The sequence below is a fragment of the Mastigoproctus giganteus genome, chromosome 12 (assembly GCF_048544385.1).
Source record: "Mastigoproctus giganteus isolate SK-2022 chromosome 12, ASM4854438v1, whole genome shotgun sequence".
Lineage (NCBI taxonomy): Eukaryota > Metazoa > Arthropoda > Arachnida > Uropygi > Thelyphonidae > Mastigoproctus > Mastigoproctus giganteus.
Genome location: NC_143586.1, coordinates 82,944,617 through 82,963,745, shown reverse-complemented (window position 1 = coordinate 82,963,745; position 19,129 = coordinate 82,944,617). Strand labels below are relative to the sequence as shown.

At 38.0% G+C, this 19,129-nt stretch overlaps 1 protein-coding gene across 7 annotated transcripts in view; it reads right to left on the bottom strand.

Annotated features, from left to right (window-relative positions):
- Positions 1-15,071, bottom strand: part of scrib (scribble planar cell polarity protein) — a 1,177,936-nt gene extending 1,162,865 nt beyond the window's left edge. For all 7 annotated transcript variants that reach the window (XM_090386364.1, XM_090386369.1, XM_090386366.1 and 4 more), the window contains exon 1: positions 14,812-15,071. In XM_090386364.1, the coding sequence (XP_090242490.1) occupies positions 14,812-14,973 (162 nt within the window). In that variant the 5' untranslated portion in view covers positions 14,974-15,071. The remainder of the gene's footprint in view (positions 1-14,811) is intronic.
- Positions 15,072-19,129: the final 4,058 nt, after the last annotated feature.

Genomic DNA, 19,129 nt, shown 5'->3' with positions numbered 1-19,129 from the left:
CAAGGAGCGAGGGAATGATACCAGCAGTGGGGAACATGGATTGCAAAGTAGCAACACATACGACATACCCAATATTCTTCCTGATGAGGTAGAACATGCATTGAAGAAAATGAAGAATCGGAAAGCCCCGGGGGAAGATGAAGTTACTGTAGAGTTGTTAAAATTGGGAGGAAGAGACATAACACAAAAACTGGCAAGGCTCTTCACAAAGTGCATTAGAAAAGGTGTGATGCCTAAGCAGTGGAATAATGCAATCATAGTTTTGCTGCATAAGAAAGGAGATAAATCAGAAATTGGAAATTATAGACCAATTAGCTTGTTATCCCATATCTACAAGTTGTTCACAAGGGTCATTACTAACAGATTAGAAAGAATACTTGATGAGAATCAACCGAAAGAGCAAGCTGGCTTTAGGACAGGATTCTCAACTATGGATCACCTTCACGTAATATCACAGCTAATGGAGAAAGCAAATGAATATAAAACACCATTATGCCTGGCATTTGTGGATTATGAAAAGGCATTTGACTCCATACAGCATAAGGCAATGTTTCGGGCACTGGAAAGACAAGGCATAGATACTCCATATATTATGATTTTGAAGAAAATATATGAGAGTGCTACATCCTTTATTAGACTAGACAAAGACAGTAGCAAATTTAAAATCGAGAAAGGAGTTCGACAAGGAGACACAATATCTCCGAAGCTGTTTACTGCTGCCCTTGAGGAAGCTTTCAGAAGATTAGACTGGTCGCAGAAAGGAGTCAATGTGAACGGAGAGTACCTAAACCATTTACGATTTGCAGATGACATTGTGGTCATAAGCCACGATCCCAAAGAATTAGAGGAAAATCTTAATCAGCTATGCACAGTTAGTAAGGATTTTGGACTCAAGATGAATATGGCTAAAACAAAAGTAATGATGAACAAGTATGCCACGGAAAGGGAAATAATGATTGAAGGAGCAGTAATTGAAAAGGTGGAGTCATATACTTATCTGGGACAAGTTATTAGCTGTAATAATGATAAATGGCTGGAAGTCAAGAGAAGAATAAATTTTGGATGGATAGCATTCAGGAAATATAGTCACATACTGAAGAGCAATATCCCAGTTTGTCTGAAACGTAAAATAATGAATCAATGTATACTCCCCACCATGACTTATGGAAGTGAAACTTGGGCACTCACCAAAAGAATGGAAGAGAAGCTAAGAACTACACAGCGAAGAATGGAACGAATTATATTGGGAATCAGACTGTTAGATAAGAAGAGAAACACATGGATTAGGCAGCAAACTCAAGTAAAGGACATTCTTATCAAAACTAAAGAACTAAAATGGTCTTGGGCAGGACACATAGCTCGAAGACATGATGACAGATGGACTAAGAAAATAACAGAATGGTACCCAAGAGGAGCTAGAAGAAAACCTGGAAGACAAAGGCGGAGATGGATAGATGAAATTCATGAGTTTTTGAGTAGTAAATGGATGGCCAGTGCTCAAAACAGAAGGAACTGGAAAGTTGCTGGAGAGGCCTTCATCCTGCAGTGGATTGAAAATGGCTGATGATGATGATGAGGTGGCAATGATGACAGTGTACTGATGTGGGATTTTCTTAAACATGTAACTACCATCTGGGTTAAAGGAAAGGGTTTTTACTTTTGTAAAGGTGATCTCACAGTGTTTTTAAATTCTATTGATTTCACAGAGTTTTTAAATTCTATACAGTGGAATCAACTGATGATGTTACCAACAGTGAATTCTAAATGGGAAGCCTTCAGGGACTTAAACTTGGAGGTTACTAGGCTTTTCATACCAACTAAGAAATATTGATCAAGGTTTAGGCCTAAATGAATATCAGATGAATTAATGCAGCTCGTGTCAGAGAAGAAAAAATAATGTCATTTCATTTAATATGCATTGTATATTCCAGTGTGCAAATTGATTACTTTTGCTTTAAATTCGTGCTTCATCATATATTCCCTGTAAAAAATTGTATAATTTTTTACAGGGAATATATGATTTTTACAGGGAATATATGTAAATTAAAAATTTACAATGGACATTCATTATACTGCACAGTAATAAATCAGTAAGCATATATAGTACTATACTACGTAAAAGTGTCATGAGACCAAACCTATGGGGCAAAATGGCAGACATCACTATCATGCTGTGTACATGGATTAAATTCAAACATAAAGGTAATTTTTTATGCTCTGATAATTTTTATGCATGGGGGCATAAAAATTATCAGGGCATTTCCACACCTTGAGTACTGTAATCAAGTCACAAAGGAGGTTAGTCAGGCGAAGGCACATTACGAGAAATCTTTGGCAAAGGATGCAAAGAAAAACAGCAAAGACTTCTTTACTTATATAATCTCTAAAAGGAAGGGGATGAATCAAATTGGTCCACTTGATATCAATGGTTTGACTGTAGATCAGGGGTGGGCAACAGCCGGCCCGCGACGATGTTGAATCCGGCCCCCTCGGTAAATGCATAAATATAGAAAATCCATACCTGACTACACTCGCCGTAAACGTTCGGCTTAATTCGGTTCAATCGGGAATCGCGGCCAGTACAACAGTAACCAAGTGATTCTACGCAGCGTCAAAAAGTTATTTCCTAATTATTATTGTAGCATCGATCGAACGAAGTTCCTTTGGTTTTGACTTCTTATTGAAAAAAATAATATTGGTGCGAGATATTTTGTCTTTTCTAATTATTACAATTTTTAATTTAATATAATTTATAGCCCATAAAATGAGCCAATTAAAGAAAAATTGATGCCGAATGCCGCATTTTCAATGACAATTGGACATTCAGATATTTTTTTTTAAAAATACATTAATAATTTGGTAATTCAAGTAATATAACATTTTTTAGGTTCTGATTTTTTTTATTAAATCGTTCAATCTATTCCGGCCCGCATCATGATGCGAAAATTTCATTTGGCCCTCATCATGATACGAAAATTTCATTCGGCCTGCTGACGAAAAAAGTTGCCCACCCCTGCTGTAGATGATCATTCTCAGATAGCTGCCAAACTAAATGAGTATTTTGCATCAACATTCACACATGAGTTATTCGAGGAGGAGAGGGCCAGATGTTTATCAAACTAACAGGGAGGAGCTAAGTGATTTTGTAATAACTGAGAGCAAAGTGGAGGAGAAATTGTTGAAGTTAAACATAAGGAAGGCACCTGGTGTGGACAGGATCTATCCACTTATATTAAAGGGGGGAGCAAAGGAAGTAAGCAAACCCTTAGCCATAATTATGAAAGCTTCCTTGGACTCAGGGGAGTTCCCCGTGGACTGGAGATGGGCAAATGTGTCCCCAGTTCACAAAGGGTGACACAGATAATTACAGACCAGTTAGTCTAACTTCTGTTCCAGGGAAAATAATGGAGTCACTGGTTAAGGAAGCGATGCAGGATCTTCTAGACAAGTCTGCAGTTATAATTTACACACAGCATGCATTTGTTAAGGGGAAGTCTTGTCTGAAAAATCTGACTAGATACTATGCTATGGTCACAAAGGAATTGGATGCAAAGAATAATTTTGATATCATATATTTGATACTGTAGCACATGGAAGACTAGTGTACAAATTGGAGCAGTAAGGCATTAAGGATAAATCTATAATGGATAAAAGGATGGGTGAGTGGGAGAAGACAGAGCAATTATCAATGGTCACTGCTCTTCATGGACTAATGTCATTAGTGGAGTCCCCCACAGTTTGGTGTTGGGCCCACTGTTGTGCTGTATATTTATCAATGATATTGATGAAGGTATATTGGGGTTAATGTCTAAGTTTGCAGACAATACGAAGGTTGGCAGGGTTACTACGCTACTGCAACAGGATTTGGAAAAGTTGAGCAGATGGGCTGAGAAGTGGAAAGTGAAGTTTAACATTGACAAATGTAAAGTACTGCATATGGGTAGCAGTAACCCCAGAGAATGAAAGGAGAGTCAGATATGAAGTTTTCTGAGCAGTCAAAAAAGGCAGCTCATTGTGCCTTGTCAATGATATACAGGAATTTTTCCGCTGGGATAAGGGGTGATTGTCCCCTTGTATAAGCCAATGGTCAGGCCACACATTGAGTACTGTATACAGGCCTGGAGGCCTCATTTTGGGAAAGATGTAGAGCTCCTGAAACGAGTACAGAGAAGGGAGATGAGATTGGGGAGTGGAGCAAAGAGTTGGTGTTACCAAGAAAGGCTTAAGTTCTGCAAATTGCAGCTTCCAGAGACTAGGCACCGGAAGGCCTTATACACCTCAATCTAATTGAGGTGTATAAGGCCTTGAATGCATTGAGAAAGCTCAATGCTAATGGAACTTTCTCTTGTTCAGAATATTCACCTGAGGGGACATAAATTCAAATTGAATAAAAAACAATTGTAGAATATATGTGTGGAAATTTGCCTTTGGCCAGCAGTGGTTGATGGTTGAAACAAACTTCCATCTGTTGTAATGGAGGTCAGCAACTCAAATAAGTTCAAGGTAGAACTAGACAAATATTTGGAGTAAATGGATGGATAAAATGGGAAAGGTGATTTTTTTTTTTTTTTTTTTTTTTTGGCTGATGCTGTATAAACTTGCTTTCTTGCATCACGTACCCTACTAATGCTAATCCCATCAGCATTGATGCTTGCTCAAACTATTTAAAGCCTTAAACCCCTCAATCAGATCACCTTGCAGGTGCTTGGTCTCCAGATGTCTTGCAGGATTCAAGCCTTCCTTGTGTATAAAGGGGTAAGAGCACCCCTTTGTTCCCCTCATCAACCTTGTTTCCCTTCTCTGTACCTTTTTTGCAGCTCTACATCCTTCCTAAAATGAGGCCTCCAGACCTGTATGCAGTACTCACGGTGCACCCTGACAATTGTCTTATACAAAGGGATAATCACCTTCTTATCCCATCCAGAAAAGTTCCTGTATATCATTATTAGCTATATGGTGCAAGGAAGGCTGAGACTTATGCTACACCAGCCAAAAAAAAAAAAAAAAAAAAATACCGCGAGTGAGAGAGAGAGAGAAAGTAAAAGGGAATCACCAAGATATTCAGCTCAGGAACCTGGGTGTGCCAAGCCCATACTCACCAGATGTGAGCATTGACAAGATCCCATGAACTGCTCTGGCAGGCTGTCTGCACTGTTCTGAAAACTTGGCACAATTGCCCCCCCAAGTCTTTTTCATTCTTGACTACCCTTAGGGTAGTCCTGCACAGTTGGTATATTACTCTGGGGGTTACTGCTACCCATAGGCAGTACTTCGCATTTGTCAATGCTAAACTTCATTTGTACTTCTCAGCCCATCCACTCAACTTTACTAGATTTCTGCAGCCACATACCATTGTTACTGTCATTAACAACCCTCCCAACCTATGTATCATTTGCAAACGTGGACATTAAGCCTGTTATAACTTCATCAATATCATTGATAAATATAGAAAACAACAATGGGTCCAATACCCAACCCTGGGGGAATCCACTAATAACATCAGTTCACGATGAGCAGCGTACATTAATTACCACTGTCTTCTCTGCTCAACCATCCTTTTATCCATAACAGCAACTTTCCCTTAATGCCATGCTGGTGTAATTTCTAAAGCAGCTCTCTATGTGCAACAGTATCAAAAGCTTTCCTGTAATCCAACTATATAATATCAAAATTATTTTTTTCATCTAGTTCCTTTGTGACCACATCATAGTATCCAATCAAATTTTTCGGGCTAGATTTCGCCTTAAACCCATGCTGCATCTTAACTACAGCTGCAGTCTTGTCTGAATGATCCTGCATTGCTTCTTAACCAGCAACTCCATTATTTCCCCAGAACCAAAGTTAAACTAAGAGGTGTATAATTACTCGTGTCACCCTTTGATCCCGCTTTGTGAATTGAGGATATATTTCCACTTCTACAGTCCGTGGGGACCTCCCCTGAATCAAAGGATGGTCTCATAATTATGGCTAAGGGTTGCTTACTTCCTTTGCTGCCTCCTTTAATATAACGGATAGATCCCATCCACCCCAGGTACCTTTGTTACGTTTTAACTTCAACAATTTCTACTCCACTTCCCACTCAGTAATTAAAGTCATTTCGCTCCCTATTAGAATTAGAGAAACCTCTGGCCTCCACTTCCCCACAGAATTCCTCATGTGTTAATGTAGATGCAAAATACTCATTGTTTTTCAGATACCTAAGCAGGATCATCAACAGCTGAACCATCAATATCAAGTGGACCAATCTGATTGATTCATCCCCTTATTTCTATAGTTTACATAAGTAACCTCTAGAAGAAAGGGGAGGAAAACACTTCCTAGTTCATTCCACAAATATACATAGTCTCAGTTCTAATCTCAACAATGTCTATATCCACTTACAGTCTGCCAAACCCCATGTACTTTTTCTGATAGAATCTCAGTTATCAATTGATTCAACCACTGCTCATCTCAGTTGCCCAAATTAATCACTGTATGATTCCTTTTGCCTCAGAGATGATACTTGTGCATATATCTATTCTGATATTCCCTGTCAGAGACTTGGTAATTGGGAATCTCCTCTTTTCGATCTTCTCTGGCTTAAAATCTCTATCTCATTCTGTCAAATTCATCTATTGTCGCTACCATTCTCCCAACTCCACTAATCACTTGGAGCTCTTTGACTTCCTCTCTTTGCAACTCAACTTTGTCCAGTCCAACTTTCCTAACAGTGAGGAAATCCTTTATTCCACATTGCACATTAAAATCTCGTCCTTTATCTAAACCTTGGTTTTCCAATAAATGTGCTAAGGCTGTTCAAGAGAAGAATGTTGCATATCATAATTGTCTTGTTTCCAATTCTTCAGTTTCATTTTCCTAAAAGTGAGGTAATTTTCCTTGGAAATTTTAATGTTCACAATTCCAGCTGGCTTCCGTTCTCTAGTCACACAGACCCAGCTAGTCGAGATGCTGAGGCTTTTGCAATTACAGTGAAACTTCTCCTAACGGACACCTCCCGTTAACGGACATCTCTCTACAACAGACATTTTCAAATTCCCCAACTCTCACCTCTATTGGTTTTAACGTGTTTGCAGCCTCTGTCTAGCGGACATTCTCTGTAACGGACGCGGACAGGCAATCTGCACTGTCTCGTTTAGATTAGCACTTAATTTGATCTCCCCATAACGGACAGTGGGCGAGCTCACGGCCCTTTTTCTAGGAACGTTTCTTCCACGTATTGCCTCAATCATGAGTTTATTTTATATTTCCGATTTTCTGAATTTTATCAAGGTTTATGTCGCGGTTCTAAACTCTTTTTCAGGAATTTTAAGGCACGTGTAAAACTTCTGATGAATTCGGTGTGTGCAGGGGTGGGGGAATATGGTCGGCCTTTCGTCTTTTCAGTTTTGTTCGGTGTCGTGTGAAGTGCACAATGTCTTCTCGTAAACATTTAACTTTAAAAGATAAAGTCGAACTCATTAATGCGTATGATTGGCAAAAAAATAGTGTTCGCAATCTCGCTGCAAAATTCAAAATCGAGAAGACGCAGGTAAGCGACATCCTAAAGAAAAAGAATGAACTGCTCAAACAGTTTTGGCAACACGGAAATGATCAGGTTCAAAAATCATTCCCGAAAACTGTTGGACTTCAAATTGACAATGCTACATACGTGTGGTTTTGTCGTGCATGTGCTAAAAAAAATTCCCATTAATGGGCCTATTATTAGGGAAAAGGCTTTGGAGGTTGCGAAATCTATGGGAGTAAATGAGTTCAAAAGCTTCTGTGGGATGGCTAGACAAGTTCGAAACTCGGCATTAAATTTCTTGGAAAACTGTAAGTGGTGAAGGTGGATCTGTTGATACTGGGATTTTAACAGAGTGGACCATCAAATTGGAAGATTTATGTCGTGATTTTGAAGCTAAGGATATTTACAACTGTGACGATATCACAGGGTTGTTTTTTAAAGCTCTTCCTGAAAAAACAATGAGTCTAAAAAACGAAAAGTGCCAGTGCGGAAAAATTTCTAAGGAACGCTTGACTGTACTATTGTGCACAAATATGTTGGGAGACTTTGAACAACCTCTTGTTACAGGAAAACCACAAAATCCTCGTTGTTTCAAGGGAATAAAGTTGAATCTTTTGAATGTTGACTGGAAGTCTAATAAAAAAGCGTGGATGACACGAGATATCATGAGCGAATGGATAAGTCACTTTAACCAAAAACATGATTTGTCAAAACAGAAAAATTATTCTTTTCATGGGTAATGCTGCATCTCGCCTGCACATTGAATTGTCCAACATTCAAATCGTTTTTCTGCCACCAAACACATCTGCAGAGTGTCAGCCCTTGGATCAAGGGATAATAAAAAATTTTAAACTTCACTACAGAAAACGTGTTTTAAGACATCTCATTGCAAACATGAACGATGTAACAGTGCGAGTGACTTTGCAAATAAACTCAGCATCCTAGATGCGATTCAATGGATTTCCTCTTCAGTAAACGCAATTAGAAAACAAACTGTCGTGAACTGTTTTGTAAAGTCTGGCTTCTCAAACGCAAAAATTGAAGTTGTGAACAGCAATGTGGAGCTTCAACATCAGCAAGAACTTCAACATCTATTGATAATGTACGATACTTCACTACAAAGTGACCCTGGCTACAAAGGTATAGACTCGAACCTCACTACAGAAGATGGTGCTATAGATATCAACGACATTATCATCGATATTTTTCAAGAAGTTCCTCATGAGGATGAAGAAATGGAAGGAGGTCATTCTGTCGAAGAACATATTAACGACAAACCACCGATGAAAATAGAAGAAGCGCTCATACAAATCAATCGTTTAAAAATGTTTTTCGCCGCTGAAGAAGATACTGAAGGACTTTCGATGGTTTCTTCACTCCAAACAAATGTTGAAAACAAAATTATCAGCCGGAAGAAGGTGCAGAAGAAAATAAGTGATTACTGTATGTATTTTTCTTAAGATAAAGTCATAATATGCATAGCACAATTGTATGTATATTATTTACAAAAATATTGTTCAAAATTTGTATATATTTAATTTAATTTTACATTAAACGTTTAACGATTTTTCTTTCTTTTTTTTTCTCCCTCAGACTTCTTGTTAGTGGACACCTCTCTAACGGACAGATTTTCATTCCCCATGGCTGTCCGTTAAAGGGAAGTTTCACTGTACTAACGATCTCACACAGATTGTTCATTTACCTACCAGAATACCAGACAATCCTAACCATACAGCCAAAACCCTTGATCTTTTTCTCACAAACAATCCTTCTAATTACACTGTCAAAGTGAGTGGTCCTTTAGACACCTCAGATCACAACTTGGTGATTGTCTCTTCCCCAATGAAGCCTTTATCTCATGACTATTCATAACCTCGTGTTGTTTGGCATTACAAGAGTGCAAAATGGGATGACCTACCAGATTTCTTTTCTTTGCTCAGAATACTGTTTCAAAACACTTAATGTCAACGTTTGCTCAGATCGTTTCAGTGAAATTATTCTTGTAGAAATGGAATCCTTTATTCCACATTGCACATTAAAATCTCGTCCTTTATCTAAACCTTGGTTTTCCAATAAATGTGCTAAGGCTGTTCAAGAGAAGAACGTTGCATATCATAATTGTCTTGTTTCCAATTCTTCAGTTTCATTTTCTGCCTACACCAAAGTTTTCATGACAATTGTAAAGCAGTTATTAATCAGTCCAAATTAGATTTTGAACAGGCTAAGAATAGAAAACTTGCTTCTTGCCCTAATGGTAACCGAGCATTCTGGTCTCTTGCCAAAGCTATTGGCCGCAACTTTTGCCCATCTCTGCTCCCAACTCTGTCAAAACGAAATGGTTCCATTGTCACTTCAGCCAAGGATAAAGCTGACCTGCTAGCATCCCATTTTTCTTCCAACTCATGTATTAATGATCTTGGTAAAACACGTCCCACCATTCCCAACACAATCCATTCATAGCACAATCACTCACCACTAAAGATGAAAAGTAGCGGGGGGGGGGGGGGTTATAACACTAATGAAATTCTCTTAACAGTGTAGTAAAGCTGCTATGACAATGCATGCAGTACTATCAATGATTAACAGTATTACATGTGTAGTGGGCCATGTAGGCCAATGAGGCTTCTCATATAGGAAGGAAGTGCAGAGGGCAGTAATAATTCTAATGAACAAGAAGCTAAATTTAGGACAAGCTTAAATAACTTGTCAGGAGTGTCGCTAAATACAATGGGTAAGTTTGAACTCTTAAGACAATTACTGCCGAAATTATTATTATTAGCTCAATGGGGACAAACTCTTGGAATGACCTGAACAAGAGAAGGCAATTTTTGTTGAAACATAAAATACTGTATCCAGTTCAAAAACTGAAGTTAAATCTATTCTTAAAAAATCTTAACACTATTTTTGAAGAGTCGAATCTGCAAAGAAATCTCACAAAATTTAAGGAACCCAAAAGCAATTACTTTGCCTCACCCTAGGATACTAAATAGATTTGGAGATAGGCACACAATGAATATAATAAACAACTTGTTGGCTTTAGCATTGATTTCAGGCTCAGGAGAAGTTACCCCATCTCCAAATTAAAATTCTTAATAAGAAAATTCTTGATACTCAATGACACAGTAGATTAGAATTGATATGCAGATAAACTACTACCTCTGTTTACAGTGTGGAATATACTATATGTAGTGACTTCATAGTCTTTTCTGTAAGATAACAAATTTGTACAAAACTGTTGTAAAGGAAGAATTACAACTTATTGTCAAGGAATAATTACAACTTGTTGTCAAGGAATTTACTTTTCTTAACAAGTTCATTTATTGTAAACAAATTCTCTTGATAAATAAAATTGTATTGTATTGTATTATTATTATTATCTATATGGTGCAAGGAAGCTTGAGGCTTTTGCTGCACCAGCAAAAAAAAAAAAAATTCCTGAGTTACCCAGAGAGAGAGAGAGAGAGAGAGAGAGAGAGAAGGGGGATCACCAAGAAAGAGAAGAATGATGATGTCCAGCTCAGGACCCCGAGTGTGCCAAGCCCATACTCACCAGATGTGAGCCCCTGAGGTTAAATGACATAGAACTAAAAGAAATTGGTGCCACTCTGCAAAACAGCAGATGACTGAATTTTGACTATGGCAGATACAATGTATTAAAGGTGAATAGTTGGGGGGATCGTGTTCCTTGACAAAAGTAGCCTGTGTCAAATAAGAGCATTCTGAGATTCAGAACTAACACATTCCAGAGGTGGGGTGGGGTTGGAAAAATGACTTTGGGTATGCCACACACAGACACACGACTACAAGGAGTATGATTAGAGTTTATGTGCAGATGGAATGGGTAGCAATATTAGGAGCACCTTGTTATAAAAGAGTTCAATCTATCATGAGTATTAACCATATAGTACTAGGAAGGTACAGGCCTTCACTGCACCAGCCAAAAAAGAAATAAATAATAATAAATGCAAGCATTGATAATGAAAGATAAACTGTGCTTCCCTTCTCACATAAGTAACTATCCAGTTGACCTTCGAATTTCTCCAAGCTGTCAACATCAACTACCACAGACGTAACTTGGAGTAATCAACAACTCACTGGTTAAAAAAAAAACTTCCTACACTCCAGTTTAAACCACTTCTGTTATTCGAATTTATGGCCTCTAGGTTCTGGAATCATACATAAAGTGAAAATTTAACCTTCATTCATTTTACTATCCCTTCTCAGAGCATTACAGACCACAAAAGTGTTCCTTCTAAGGTGCCAGGTTACCACACTCTGTAACCCAAAACATAAGGGAAGTATTTCTTCATACAGACACCCCTTTACAGATCTCACCATGCATGTTGGTCTTTAAATCCTTTCAAGAAGCTCAATGTTTTTTTTTTAGGTGTGGTTTCCATACTCGGACACAGTATTCCATGTGTGGTCTTACACTGAGATTATCATAATTCCCACATCCCTTTTATCCTCTACTGCTTTTAATTCAATCCCACCAAATGTATAAGTTATTTTGGATTTGTTATTCACACAAGCAAGGCCTTAGATTTTGCTACATTAAACATAATGCAACTTTGGATCATAAGCACACATTCTGTTCACTGAATGCCATTAGCATTGATTACACTTCAATCCTGACCCTCAATGAAACACATAACATGAACACTATTCATTACAACGGGATGCTCAAGTGCTGTTCAATTTCTGCAGAAAATGCATGAAAATTTTTAAAAAATTAAATATACTGAGCTCAATAAATATCAACATAATACCACTTGAAAGTGAACAATATGCTTTGTGCAGTGACTGATGTCATGGAGGGAGCTTTTAGAACATTTTCTGATTTGTACAAACAAAATAGTAAACTACACACAGAGGAATATCCATAGGTTGAGCTAAGATATTCCTTGAGTGGCATGATGCATTGTTAAGCTGTGTTGTTTGAAGATAATGAAAAATTCAAAACCTACATTGGTATTATTATTATGTGCATTTCTGAAATCACAAGTTCTTGTGACCAAAATGATCTTTTGTGATGGTGATATTACACTGAAGAAGTGGTAAGAAAATACCACAAAATGTTTGACTCCATTATGTACATATTTCCAATTTAGAAATAAACATAATACCAATGTAAGTTTAGGTGCTTATTATCTTCAAACAAATCATGTATTTGAATTGTATGCACACAAAAAAAAACCAAACATTATGCCACACTTATGCCAGTAAATCTATAGTGATGCAGATCTTGTCACCATAAACTCATTTTCAAATTATACAGTGGAGTTGAATAGCATGATTTGGAAAGCTCAATGGTTTTCATGTCAGTGTTATAAGAAAAAATTCCTAATGTGGCAAAATGCAAACAATTTTATTTTGTTAACGATCATCCTTACCAGTATTTCTTGAGTGCAGTGTGTTAATTTTTATGCTCGTTCATTAAGTACCATTGAGTCTATAACCGTACTATTGCTGGTAGAAATAAAGACATCATCAAAGACTATGTAGTTGAGTTGACATTTAACCAAAGGATCTTACTTAAAATTTGATATTCGTGGTTATCACTCTTATTTATAAATTTTTAATTAGAGTAATTAACTGACCATTACTATATAAACACGAATGGTTGTCGAAACTTACGGGGGGGGGGAGGAAAGATGGATATTAGCATTAGCATTAGTAGAGGCATTTGATGCAAGAAAGCAAGCTTATGCAGCATCAGCCAAAAAAAAAAAAAAAAAAAAAAGTAACATAAATAAATAAAAATAACCACTTCCACTTCACCCCTCTGTTCGTTCGAAATACCTGTCCAGCTGAGCCTTAAACTTATTTAGGCTATCAACTTCCACGACAAGGGATGGAAGTCTGTTCCACCCACCAACCACCCGCTGGCTAAAGGCAAATTTCCGCACATCTATCCTACATCTGTCTTTCCTCAATTTGAATTTATGCCCTCTCAGGTGATTTTTCTGAGCTAGAGGAAGAATCCCATCAGCATTGAGCATGCTCAAACCATTCAAGGCTTTGTACACCTCTATCAGATCACCCCGCTGGTGCCTAGTTTCCAGACACTGTAATTTGCAAAACTTAAGCCTTTCTTCGTAAGAGAACCCCTTTGTCCCATTCACCAATCTAGTTGCCCTTCTCTGTACTCGTTCCAGCAGCTCTACATCCTTCCTGAAATGAGGCCTCCAGGCCTGTATACAGTACTCTAGGTGTGGCCTGACCATTGCCTTATACAAGGGAATAATCACCTCCTTATCCCTGCTAGAAAAATTCCTATATATCATTGACAATACACCATGAGCTACTCTTGCAGCTCGTCTGCACTGCTCAGAGAACTTCATATCTGCCTGCACCACCACCCCCAGGTCCCTTTCATTCTCTACCACTGTCAGTGTAGTACCACAGAGTTGATACGTTGCTCTGGGGTTGCTGTTTCCCATATGTAGTACTTTACATTTGTCAATGTTAAACTTCATTTGCCACCTCGAAGCCCATCTGCTCAACCTTTCCAAATCCTGTTGCAGCAGCATAGTGTCAGTAGTGTCCTTGACAACCCTGCCAACCTTCGTATCGTCTGCAAACTTGGACATTAAGCCTGATATACCATCATCAATATCATTTATAAATACAGAAAACAATAAAGGCCCCAATACTGAACCCTGAGGGACTCCACTAATAACATTAGTCCACGATGAGCAGTGTCCATTGATTACCACTCTCTGTCTTCTCCCCCTCAACCACCCCTTTATCCATAGCAGCAACTTGCCTCCAATGCCACACTGCTCCAATTTGTGCAGCAGTCTTCCATGTGCAACAGTATCAAAAGCCTTTCTAAGATCCAAGTATATAATATCAAAGTTATTCCCTGCATCCAGTTCTTTTGTGACTGCATCATAGTATCCAATCAAATTGGTCAAATTTGATTGGATACTATGATGTAATATAATATAAAATGTAATATTTTATATATGAACGAAATACGGAGATGTAAACAAAAACTTATAAAGTGTCAGAGAAATGTGCACCTTCCAAAGCTGTACCACTTGAAAAACTACGTGTTTGGTCACCAAGAAACAATCATGTAATGACAAAGTTAAACAGCTATCTACCATATATCCTGACACGCCGGTCACTTTTAAATGCTGCTTCTGATATTGTAAGATATTAACATCCAACATGAACTACTGACACACACGGCGTAAAAAAAAAAAACATTATCTAAAACATTTTTATATCTTCCTTTTAAGTAAAGTCTCACTTAAAAATCTTTAATTAATGACAACGTTTCATCGGAAGATACTCACTTTTGGAAGATCCCTAATGTGATTCGCATCTAAGAGAAGTTCTTCAAGGGTACGGGCGTAGCGTAAAACATCGTCAGGTACATTTGATAAACTGCAATGCCTTTTATCAATATACTCGACCTGACGGTTGCAACCTCTAAATAACGGAATACAACGAAACATGACGTCTCACTTCACATTCACAAAATAAAAACAATCACCTAAACACATTAAGGTTCTTTAACACATTTCATTAAACACGTAAACCTCAAATCGACATAACACTATATAATTTGAACGCGAAAGCTAGACGAATGACGTCAAAATTTCTGACAATAAGCGCCTCCTAGAGAGAATTGCTTATTTTCTTGGATACGATGTAATTCTGTACTGAAGGACGTTTAAGAAGGTTAATAAATTTTCACTTTACATAAAAGACATAAAACTCTTGTATGGATGGTTAGTTACATTAATCAGGAAGATGAGTTTTCTTTTGTAAATATATTCTGAACCAGGGATTCTTCAAATATAATAAAATATCTTGCGAACGTATTAACAGACCACTAGTAGTTAATTTGGTTACTTCCTAAAAAGGAAAGTTTTATCATACCAAAAGAACAAGACTTTCTCATTACTCTTCTCCACATTTTGGTACATCGATCTGTAAACGAATAAGAATTGGCTGCAAACAATACAAATAGTTATTGACTTTATTGACTAAGTAATTAGTATTTAACAACACATTTATTTTTCTTACTAGCAAAATTATGAAATCAAAAAGAGATTTGTTTTACATCCTGTGTTTTTAAGCAATGTTCATGGTTAAGATAGAGAAAAAGTGTATAGAGAAGCATTTAATTGTTGTAGGATTATATACGCATCACAAGGGTAATACTGTGTTGTATTTAATTTGTCTATACATTGCCTGTGTTCTGTGATGGATTTTCTGCACGAAAAACCAGCGTGTACGGGAAAAAAAAAAACTATGCCACCCTCACCTTTGACCATATAGATCAATCACGTTGTGAAAAAGATCCATAAAAATTTCTCGCTTCACTGACGGAATTTGAAGACGGATTTTTTTTTTTTTTTTTTTTTTCCAGGTGTGGAGAGGAGAGCCATTCCACCAATTGTGCTCTGTACGAGGCCATTAATTCTCTACACGTGTGACAGCTTCCTTAATGAAATCACACTCGTGGTCCACTTGACTTTCGTTCAGTTATTATTATAATTTATAAAAAAAAAACTCCTTTATGGGGTTTTTTTTGTACCATTGCCACCCCCCCACACTGTGAGGGGCAATGGTACAAAGTGTATGGGCTGGTTGGTTGTGTTAGGTTCCTATTATTATTGTTATTATTGTTGGTCGAGGAACGTTGTTACTGTCCTGCAGGTGTTCGGGATCGCGGCATTCTTCAGTTCCATGTAAGTGTACTCTGGGAAGCCTATTGCTATTAGATTCTTACAGAGGCTCTTTGGCTCCGTACCAGTGGTTGGCACGGTGATCAGAAATCATTACTTATTCCTTATGCCACATTTGTTTGACTTCCTGTCTTAGTTCTGAGTATTTTCTCATCTTTTCCTCGTATGTTTTCTGGAGGTTGCTGGTGTTGGGACGGCTATGTAGATCAGGTAGAGACCATTTCTTCTTGTCGATGACGGTGAAGTCTGGGCTACTTTTGCAGACCGTCTACACTACTAAAAAAATTTCATATCTGCCTCCAAAATTACCCCCAGGTCTTTTTCATTCTGTACCACTGTCGGTGTAGTACCACACAGTTGATGCGTTACTCTGGGGTTACTTCTTCCCATATGTAGTAGTGGTAGTAGTAGTAATAGAAATAGTGGCATGTGATGCAAGAAAGCAAGCGTATGAGCTTATGTAATATCAGCCAAAAAAGAAAAAAAATTCACACAACCATTCCCTCTAAATATTTGTACAGTTTCTCCTTAAATTTATTTAACCTATCAACTTCCACAATGACAGATGGAAGTGTGTTCCAACAATTAACCACCCGCTGGCTGAAGGCAAATTTCCACACATCTATTCTACAGCTGTCTTTCCTCAATTTGAATTTATGCCCACTTAGTTTCGTAATCTGAATAACTGGAACAATCCCATCAGCATTAGCATTAGCATAAGCATTACTAGAGGCATGCGATGCAAGAAAGCAAGCTTATATAACATCAACCAAAAAAAAAAACCGCTCCCATTTCACCCCTCCGTTCTTTCAAAATAACTGTCCAGCTCACCCTTACATTTATTTAGGCTATCAACTTCCACAGCAAAAGATGGAAGTTTATTCCACCAATCAACTACCCGCTGGATAAAGCCAAACTTCCAAACATCTATCCTACAACGGTCTTTCCTCAATTTGAATTTATGCCCTCTCAGGTGATTACTCTGAGCAAGACGAAGAATCCAATGAGCATTCAGCATGATCAACCCATTCAAGGCTTTATACACCACAATCAGATCACCTCGCAGGTGACTAGCTTCCAGAAACTATAATCTGCAAAACTTAAGCCTTTCTTCACAGGAAAAATACTTTGTTCCATTCACTAATCTTGTTCCACTTCTCTGTACTCGTTCCAAGCTCTACGTACTTTTAAAATGAGGCCTCCAGACCTGTATACAGTATTAGAGGTGTGGCCTGAACATTGCCTTATACAAGGGATAATCACCTCCTTATCCCTGCTAGAAAAATTCCTATATATCATTGACAAGGAACCATGAACTACTTTTGCAGACCGTCTACACTGCTAAGAAAATTTCATATCTGCCTCCAAAATTACCCCCAGGTCCTTTTCATTCTGTACCACTGTCGGTGTAGCACCACACAGTTGATACGTTACTCTGCGGTTACTGCTTCCCAAATATAATACTTTACATGTGTCAGTGTTAAACTTCATTTGCCAAATCTCAACCCATCTGCTCAACTTTTCTAGATCCTGTTGCAGCAGCGTACTGTCATTAAAACCCTGCCAATCTTCGAAACGTCTGCAAACTTTGACATTAAGCCGATATACCATCATCAATATCAATTATAAATACAGAAAACAAAAACAAAAACAATTATAAATACAGAAAACAAAAATCTATAGTGATGCAGATCTTGTCACCATAAACTCATTTTCAAATTATACAGTGGAGTTGAATAGCATGATTTGGAAAGCTCAATGGTTTTCATGTCAGTGTTATAAGAAAATAAAATTTATACCCAACACTGAACCCTCAAAGACTCCACTAATAATTCTAGTCCACGAGGAGCAGTGTCCATTGATTACTAATCTCTGTCTTCTCCCACTTAACCCTGTCTTTATCTATAGCAGCAGTTTCCCTACAATGCCGCACTGCTCCAATTTGTGCAGCAGTCTTCCATGTGCAACAGTATCAAAAGCCTTTCTAAGATCCAAGTATATAATATCAAAGTTATTCCCTGCATCCAGGTCTTTTGTGACTGCATCATAGTATCCAATCAAATTGGTCAGGCAAGACTTCCCCCTTAACAAAACCATGTTGTGTCCGAGCTATAACTGAAGTCTTTTCTAGATGATCCTGCAGTGCTTCTTTAACCAGTGCCTCCATTAATTTTCCTGGAACAGAAGTTCAACTCAAAGGTCTATAATTACTTGTGTCAGCCTTTGATCCTCCTTTGTGAATTGGGGTCACATTTGCACATTTCCATTCTATGGGTCCAAGAAGCTCTCCTATTTATGGCTAAGGGTTTGCTTACGTCCTTTGCTGTCTCTTCAATATAACTGGATAGATTTCATCCATCCCAGGTGCCTTCCTTATGTTTATCTTGAACAATTTCTCCTCCACTTTCATCTCATTTATTACAAACTCATCTAGCTCAATACCAGAGTTTAATTCACCTCTGGCATTCCCCTCCCTGAATAACTCCTCATATGTGAATGTAGAGGTAAAATACTCATTTAGTTTGTTAGCCACCTGAGCAGGATCGTCAACATTTGAATCATCAATATCCATTGGACCAATCTGATTCATCCCTTTCGTTCTAGAGTTTATGTAGTTAAAAGAACTCTTCGCTGTCGTTCTTTGCATCCTTTGCCAATGATTTCTCCTGATCTGCCTAATGTCCTGGACGCCTCCGTAGCAAGGTGAGCAGGAGCAGCAGTGGGTAGCACACGCTTCTTGATTAGACCGGGTTTCGAGCCCGTGACCACCAAATACGGAGGATGCGGAAAGGTCAGGGAATGACCACCCATATCCCCGGAGCAATATAGCCTTTGTTGCAAATGCTCCTAAAAAAAAAAAAAAAAAATAATAAATAAATAACAAATGCGTGCCTTATCTCCTTTTTGAATTGGTTAC